Source organism: Harpegnathos saltator, unplaced genomic scaffold, assembly GCF_003227715.2.
Source record: "Harpegnathos saltator strain DR-91 unplaced genomic scaffold, Hsal_v8.6 scaffold127, whole genome shotgun sequence".
In the NCBI taxonomy this organism is placed as follows: Eukaryota; Metazoa; Arthropoda; class Insecta; order Hymenoptera; family Formicidae; genus Harpegnathos; species Harpegnathos saltator.
This window is the reverse complement of record NW_020229903.1, coordinates 187115-195000: the sequence shown is the minus strand read 5'-3', so window position 1 is coordinate 195000 and position 7886 is coordinate 187115. Positions and strand designations below refer to the sequence as shown.

At 33.9% G+C, this 7886-nt stretch overlaps 2 protein-coding genes across 7 annotated transcripts in view; one reads left to right on the top strand and one right to left on the bottom strand.

Moving 5' to 3' along the window:
• The window catches only part of LOC105181483 (heparan-alpha-glucosaminide N-acetyltransferase), a 4644-nt gene extending 234 nt beyond the window's left edge, over nucleotides 1–4410 (top strand). The window contains exons 1-12 of one of the 3 annotated variants that reach the window (XM_011138270.3): nucleotides 1–260; nucleotides 504–714; nucleotides 798–907; nucleotides 1047–1153; nucleotides 1236–1345; nucleotides 1430–1524; nucleotides 1600–1707; nucleotides 1788–2040; nucleotides 2158–2452; nucleotides 2547–2671; nucleotides 2927–3110; nucleotides 3896–4410. The exon at nucleotides 1–260 is cut by the window's left edge and continues 234 nt beyond it. In XM_011138270.3, coding sequence (XP_011136572.1) covers nucleotides 571–714; nucleotides 798–907; nucleotides 1047–1153; nucleotides 1236–1345; nucleotides 1430–1524; nucleotides 1600–1707; nucleotides 1788–2040; nucleotides 2158–2452; nucleotides 2547–2671; nucleotides 2927–3110; nucleotides 3896–4074 — 1710 coding nt within the window. In that variant the 5' untranslated portion in view covers nucleotides 1–260; nucleotides 504–570 and the 3' untranslated portion in view covers nucleotides 4075–4410. The remainder of the gene's footprint in view (nucleotides 261–503; nucleotides 715–797; nucleotides 908–1046; nucleotides 1154–1235; nucleotides 1346–1429; nucleotides 1525–1599; nucleotides 1708–1787; nucleotides 2041–2157; nucleotides 2453–2546; nucleotides 2672–2926; nucleotides 3111–3895) is intronic. The other 2 variants (XM_025307418.1, XM_011138269.3) reach the window with 2 other exon arrangements.
• Nucleotides 4411–4483: 73 nt separating this feature from the next.
• On the bottom strand, nucleotides 4484–7434 carry LOC105181480 (DNA polymerase beta). 4 transcript variants are annotated; one of them, XM_011138266.3, is made up of 8 exons: nucleotides 7123–7176; nucleotides 6814–6912; nucleotides 5960–6591; nucleotides 5649–5845; nucleotides 5411–5571; nucleotides 5050–5341; nucleotides 4799–4991; nucleotides 4484–4705 (listed from the first exon to the last, which is right to left on the bottom strand). In XM_011138266.3, exons 3-8 carry the CDS (start codon nucleotides 6030–6032, stop codon nucleotides 4620–4622), a joined length of 1002 nt encoding a protein of 333 aa, XP_011136568.1. In that variant the 5' UTR covers nucleotides 6033–6591; nucleotides 6814–6912; nucleotides 7123–7176; the 3' UTR covers nucleotides 4484–4619. The 4 variants fall into 4 exon arrangements, with proteins under 4 accessions (XP_011136568.1, XP_019696155.1, XP_025163172.1 ...); XM_019840596.2 differs by having other exon boundaries at nucleotides 5960–6476; XM_025307387.1 differs by lacking the exon at nucleotides 7123–7176 and adding an exon at nucleotides 6979–7061.
• Nucleotides 7435–7886: the final 452 nt, after the last annotated feature.

Below are 7886 nucleotides of genomic sequence, written 5' to 3'. Positions count from 1 at the left end.
CACGTACTTTCCTTCTGTGACCCGTGCGATTGTGAGTGTGCCGCTTGACTATATGTATGCAGGAAGATCGTGCTATGTAGTTATTGCGATGCGATTGCGGATGAATAAATAAGAAATCACCGAAACGCTTTCTACTGCGCTTTGTATTCGCTGTAAATCGAGCTGCAAATCAGTCAACAGAAATTATCTCTCCTCAAAGTTATTATACGTACTTATTCGTTATTTTTCTTATTTTTGTACGTCTTGAAGTTGGGGGAAAGGTAAGTATTCAGTATAGGGGGATATACCTTTTATCTCTATAATTATATATAATTTACGTATCGTGAAAAGAACTGCACGAAACTACACAAGAAGAAGAAATACACGGGTACATGTTGAATCTTAATCTAATCTTAGAAAGAAACGTGAAAAGTGTACTTTGAGAAAAAAAGGGAATTGATAAGGCAAATGTATCAACGCATTTTAAATGCATACTTATATGCAAACGTATATTTATATTTCAGTGGTGTTTATACTGAAAGGATTTTGCAAAATCTTAATAAGATTCTGACAAAACATAGTCACGACAACATGGCCCTTGTAAATCAACATGTTGCAACTAATCCTTGTCTAGATACCAATATGTCACTTGGAATAGACGAAGCATGTTTCAGCATTGTGAACAAATATAATATATCTGTTATGTTGTATTCCTACCTGTCAGAATGCTATTTGGTTCGTATTTGTCAGGTGAAATATCTTATATGAAAATAATCTCATCAGACTAACTTTTAAAAATTCTAATTTCTTTGCAATAGTGCAATGGAGTGCCAAGAGCAACTTTGCTAGCAAGCAAGAATACTACATTGGTTATACCTACAAAATATCCTCTGCATGTGTTTTATAAAACTAACTATGAATTTTGTCAGTAAGTAATTTAATGATATAAAAATATGCTATAATATAATCATGTTATCATCTATAATTTGATATTAAATTTTAATATGTTCATTATTAAAGTATAGAAATACATATGATTGCAAGTTATCAATTTTTTATATTTCTAGCACTACATACAATTTTAAAGAACATGGAAGTTATGGGTGGAATATCTCCCAAGAAGATCTATGCTCGGATATTTACACAATTCGTGAACCGATAAACAGTTACCTTCGTGAGTCAGAATTTTGTTTACTTCTATACAATTTTAGTCTGTAGAGTTTCACTGATTGACTAACAATCGTTTTTCTTTACAGCGATATTTGTAGCCTTTATGGTATTTACTCTTTTATGGGTCTTATTCGCAACGTGCAAGGTGATTGTACGTGTGGTGAAAGGAAAATTATCACCAGATAGCGTACATGATGTAAGCTTTCCTTCTTACACAGATGTACATCATGGCATCACACAAATATTAAAGATACTTATCAATTACATCGTGTTTTTTCAGGACTTGGACAGACTCCAAGAAGCAGAGTCGTCGAACCCGGTGATTAGGACAAGCAGAGTCAATACCAGAATCCGTTCAGTTGACACGTTTCGAGGGTATTGTTTGTCATTACTCATAATACAATGATGTATCTAATGCCAAGTATCATATACAACAAAAATCGTTTTCAGGATTTCCATATTACTGATGATATTCGTGAACAACGGTGGCGGTAAATATGTATTCTTCAATCACAGCGTTTGGAATGGGCTAACCGTGGCGGACTTGGTACTACCTTGGTAAATAGTCATATGTATTTTATCGCCATTATTATATCGTACATTGTGCTGTACCCTTTTACGTGTCGCTTCGTGCTCAGGTTTGCATGGATCATGGGATTGTCAATTACCATATCGAAACGGTCGGAACTTCGCGTGTCGAATTCACGCGGCAAGATTATCTTACGTTGCTTGCAGCGCGCGTTTATCCTTATACTCCTGGGTCTGATGTTGAATTCGATTCACACGAAGTCATTAAAGGACCTCCGCTTTCCGGGCATTCTTCAATTGCTGGCTGTTTCGTACTTTGTGTGCGCCACTATCGAGACCATATTCATGAGGGCACACTCTCAGGTTTGACCGAATAACATTTCCGGCTGTACCGTGTACGTACACGATATTTGCCGCATATGTTGCATACACACGTGTCTGTTTGCAAGATCAATTTGCGTTAATTTATTAATTCTTCAGGACGACTTGTTGCAGTTTGGTCGATTCACAGTATTGCGAGACATTCTGGACAGTTGGGCACAATGGAGCATTATCGTAGCAATCGCGACAACGCACACTCTCATCACTTTTCTCTTGCCCGTTCTGGACTGTCCGAAGGGATACTTGGGACCAGGCGGTTATCACTTATTTGGAAAGAACGCGAATTGTACTGGAGGTGCAGCCGGTTACATAGACAGGCTTGTTTTCGGTAGTCACATGTATAATAAGACGCACAATCCCGTCTATGGTACTATTTTACCTTACGACCCTGAAGGTATGACAAACAAGTCAAATTCTGTTATTCTGTCGGTCACAATCAGAATTCTAAAAAATGCTGTACTCGCTTTATTAACGTAACACATTTGCAGGAATAATGAATACTATATCTGTAATACTTGTCGTGTATATGGGAGTACACGCTGGTAAGATCTTGCTACTTTACTACCAGTGCAATGCAAGGATAGTTCGTTGGCTACTGTGGTCGGGCGTCACGGTGAGCTTCAATCTTGCGAGAAATCCATTTTTTGTCCCTGGATTACTTAGTAGTGTATATTTTTGGAACTTAAAAAAAATAGATACACCTGTTAGAAAAAAAAAAAAAGTAGAAAATTAGCACAAGATTGTTGTGCAGTCTCTTAATTCGAAAAACAAAACTATATATACATGAAATAAAAAAAGGAAGGGAATGTAATTTATGTACGAATAATAACCATAAATAAGGTTTTGATATTAATATTGATATTCACAGGGTCTCATCGCGGGAATACTGTGTCATTTCGACAAGGAGTCTGGAGTGATACCGGTCAACAAGAGGATGATGTCGCTTTCGTTTGTTTTGACTGTATCATGTTTTGCATTTTTATTATATGCGATCTTGCATTTCTTCGTCGATTACAAACAATACTGGAGCGGAGCTCCGTTCATTTATGCAGGTTTGTGTACATATATATATTACGTATATATATATTACGTATGTATGCGTATTTATAGAATACTGTCCAATAATGTAGCTATTAGAGATGTGCGAACTATTCAAATTCGAATCGAATCTAATGTAATTCGATTCGATTCGAATCTGAATCCCTATAATTCGAATCCGAATAATTCGAATAGGAATCAAATACATTATCGTTTGCGTGCATCAGGTACAAAACGGGCCATCTGGGCTTGTATGTCTGAACTCTTAACTTATAATTAACTTAACTTATAATTAATAACTTAAATATTTAAATATATATTTTACTTTAAAATGATACTACAATATTCCCTTTCATATTAAAATTTTCCATCATTATTTATATATTTAATAGTCATGTTAAATTTTTTAATGATTCGATTCGATTTTATTCGATTCGATTCGAATTCGAATTTAAAAAATGAAATTCGATTTGATTCGAATTCGAATCGACATAAAAATTCTTTATTCGCACATCTCTAGTAGCTATATATTTCTGTTTTGACATTTTGGTATTTTGATATTGTTTTTTTTTCCTTCAATAACATGTACACTTATGTAGTTTTACATCCAGACAGACACAATTAGTAAATTATTAATTAACATCATATTTAAGTTATCTCTAAATATCACATCAACATCCAACCAAATATCACGTCAATATCCAACATCACATTTAAGTTACCTTTTAAATAAGACCTTACAGTTAATATGATTAGATATTATATGTTATATAGTGACTAGTTTGTCTTTGTTTCATAGGTCTGAATCCAATCACCCTTTATATTGGTCATACCATTACCATGGGCTTATTCCCATGGGCTTGGAAATTGACTTATGCTACACATTGGTCATTACTTGCTATGAACCTATGGACTACAACTTTATGGTGTATCATTGCATATTGGCTTTACTTGAAGGACGTTATTATATCTATTTAAAATAATTTTTTCGAGGTAGCAGTGTTACATATATATAGCGACAGGTATCGTTGCATTAACATATTCCTGCGTGGAATTTAAGGGAATCGTTACATATTGTAATACTGCGCGTAATTGTATGCTTTATGAAGCTGGAAGAAAAATATTGATCATGGAAGCAACTATTTCTGAACAGTTTGCAGTGAGAGAAATGATATTGAGTGAGAAGTTCTACAAAACATAACGTGTATAAATGTTTCTTGACGAATTTTGTAAAATTATACAAGTTTGACTTCATTTTAGACATCATAATGTATACTAACTTTCTAAATAATCAATGTCTTTTATAAAATTCAACCACCTCTCTCATTTCTTCTCTTTTGATCTCTTTCATTTTTATACTAACAATATCAATATATTAATATCTGAATAAATACTTCAAAAATTAATATAAAATCCAAATATATCCTTTTGAATATTCTCCGTTAAATCTTAAATTATGATATAAATACATGGTACATCTTCAATTGAACAAGTACCATTACAGCAAAAAAATATTACGTCATTTATGCATTTCTCCATTGTGGAAACTCATATGACAAACCCAAAATGTCAAAAATACTCTTTTCGCTTGTGATTTCCTCGATTTTACCTATAATATATAAGAATGTTCTATTGTATTAATTGGTCTTACAAATTACTAAGCTTTAAAATACTGTTTCGATATATCTTATACAAATCCTACCTGTAGTTACAGATTTCAATGTATGTTTATTGAGGATATATTTCTTTTCCAATGCATGTGCTCTAATAACCTTATTAAATATTTCACTTCCCGTATAATAAAGTGCAGCACAATAATAATGATCATAAAATACAAGTTGTATATTCAGCCTTCTGAAAGGTCCTTTCTTACGTCTAGGTAATCGACATGCACCCTATAAGATAAATACACAAACATCTAAAAGTTTTCTAATTTACTTCTAATTGTATTACCATAAATGTGATAGCTCCAAGGGATATTGTTTCTCTGATTAGATTTTTATCTTCAAGACATTCAAGAATTGCTTTCATGGTTATTTCTGTGTCCTTCTTTTTAATATTTGACTTGTAATCAGGATGTGTTACAACAGCAATGATAGGTTCATTATCCTCCAAGCCACGCCTATAGCTTCCACAAAAGGTTACAAGATACTTGTTGTCTAACTCCTCGATAGCATCTTTAAATAAATTTTCTATTCTCATGATCTCATCTCTAGTTATTTTCTTCTCAAAATCATCAAAGTACCTAGAAATTTGAATTTACTTATGTCTTGCATCAGATAGTGTTTTTCACATAGATAAATCAATTCTGTACTTTAATTCTATTCTTTGTTGTCTGTTAAGTTTGTCTTCATGCTGCTTAAGGTCTTCCAATGTTTCAATACCAGCGCTTATTAATTGTTCTGCCTTTGCAGGACCTATACCAGGTATTTTCATTAACAAGATAATAGCATCTTGCTTGTCATCTTTTTTGACCTTTACAAAAAATATAAAGATTTAGGAAAATATCTTCTATACCACTAAAAAGATAAGCAAAAGAATTATTACAGTACTTGTTGCAATTCTTTATGTGTTCCTGTCTCAAGAAACTCATTTATATGGTCTGCAATTTTTTTTCCTATACCAGGTAATTTCATTGCCTCATACGCATTTTTTATCCTTCCTGGCAAAGCACTTAACATTTCAGCAGCATTGCGGTAGTTGTTAAATTTATAAATTTTATTATTATAAAGCTCGTAGAATGCCAATTCTATAAATAAACATCTTCTGTTATATATTAATTTCGTAGAACGTGTGGAGTTGCTTAACAATGAAATTAAAACATCAGTCATTCCACACAAGTAATCACAGGAAAACCACTTACCCATCAGAAAATCGTAAATATCCTGATTTGGGCGATCATATGCCGGTTCATATGAAATCTTCCTCTTACTCATTTTATGAAAAAGAAGAAAACGAAGAATTTAAGAAAATGATTGATTTAGCTTAACTTATTTTTTTAATTTCGTCTTATATTCGTGTATCGTATCGGCAATACACTCAGCGCTGTTCCGACTTACGACATTATATATCGTCATATATTTATATTTTCGGGGATGTCCTTCGGGGGTACTCATCGCATGCTCAATCGATCCCCCATATATCATTCTCATACAAGACATACGTGTCTCGACAACAAATGGGATATGATTGAATTGAAAAACAACGAGCAAGTACGCGCAGAGCTTGCGACATTTAGCACATGTGGCATTGCATATTGTTACAAACGTGCTGTCTAATTTTAGAAATAAGCATATTACGATATTCCTGACTCCTTGAATGCAAATCAGCGTTGAACGAATCAAGTTGAACAAATAAGTGTACAAGTCCCTGCGTGGAAACTGTCAAAATGCACGACCACGACCATCGTCCGCCAAACCAGGTGAGCCATAAAACACAAATCGAGGAACCAGTCGAATTCGCGGTCAGTTTGAAGCTTTACAGGTTCTTATCTATCTTTTTTATACAATTTATTATTAACGTCATATATGCAGAAGAAATGTTTCTTTGAGAGAGAAGCATATAATGAATGCAAGGTATATTCATATTTTACAGTCATGCGAAAAGTGAAATCTGTTGAGTGGCAACTTCTTTTTTCTTTATGAATTTACATCGAATTACATCACACAAACGAAAGATTACAAATAAATATTGTTAATATCTTTCAGAAGTACGCACTTGCCTTTTAATTTACGTATCCACAGATTGCAATACGATTTTTATTACTGAATTATTCAACGTTGAAGCAAAAGGCATTTACCTTTCGGTTTTAATCGCCTATGGAGAACAAATGAATCAACATATGACGTTTGTTAAGAAATCGATAGAAAGAAAGTTCCTTACTATATATATTTATCACATTTTTGACAATTAACTATAATTTCATTGTAAAAACTCGACTAAAAGATAAAATGAGAAATTCAACAATCACTCTTTATCTTTTATCTTGACGTATTTTGTATCGAAAAACAACATGAGTTTATTGACCTTGATATATCTTAGAACTGGAGACTCCAAACTAAAATATTTCTCTCTCTCTCTCTTTCTCTCTCTCTCTCTCTCTCTCTCTCTCTCTCTCTCTCTCTCTCTCTCTCTCTCTCTCTCGAACCATGTTATTAATTTAATAATTTCTGCCAAAATTATAGCTTATCAAAGTTTGAATTATTAATTGAATGAAAGTACGTCTGGCTCATCGTTGAGTTGTATTACGTATTCGGCCGCTCGTTAAAGAAAGTAATTTCATAGCAAAAACGTCGAAAACAAAATGGGTGCGTTCACGACACTCAACAGTTGCGTAACTATTGAGTAATTCGTTAACGTTATTGGTCTGAATGTAAGGATCTAACAGTAAGGACCAATAGTCACTAATCGCTCACTGAGCGGTTTTCTCCGCTGAACGCACCCATTGGATGCATTCAGTACTACAACCGCTCACTGAGAGCTCAATGAGCTTTTAAGCCAGCGGCATACGGTGCTTGTTTTCGTGCTGGATTGCTTGCTGGATGAAAATACTGCGTTCTGATTAGTGTATTTCCATTCATCTTCGGAAACGTACCAATCAGAACACAGTATTTTCATCTAGCAAGCAATCCAGCACGAAAACAAGCATCGTGTGCTGCTGGCTTTACATTTGATTGATATATTCCTTTACATTTAAAAATATACACCAATCAGATGCAAGAGCTCACTTAGCGCTCAATGAGCGGTTGTAGTACTGAATGCACCCATTGGTTGCGTTCGGAAAACAAAAC

Excerpts from the sequence above, each read along its gene's own strand:
- LOC105181480 (XM_025307394.1), bottom strand. The coding sequence starts at position 6,032 with ATGAGTAAGAGGAAGATTTCATATGAACCGGCATATGATCGCCCAAAT. Across the intron at positions 5,572-5,648 it reads CACATAAAGAATTGCAACAA|GTCAAAAAAGATGACAAGCA; the intron begins GTACTGTAATAA and ends TTTTTTGTAAAG. Across the intron at positions 4,706-4,798 it reads ATTGAAATCTGTAACTACAG|GTAAAATCGAGGAAATCACA; the intron begins GTAGGATTTGTA and ends TATATATTATAG.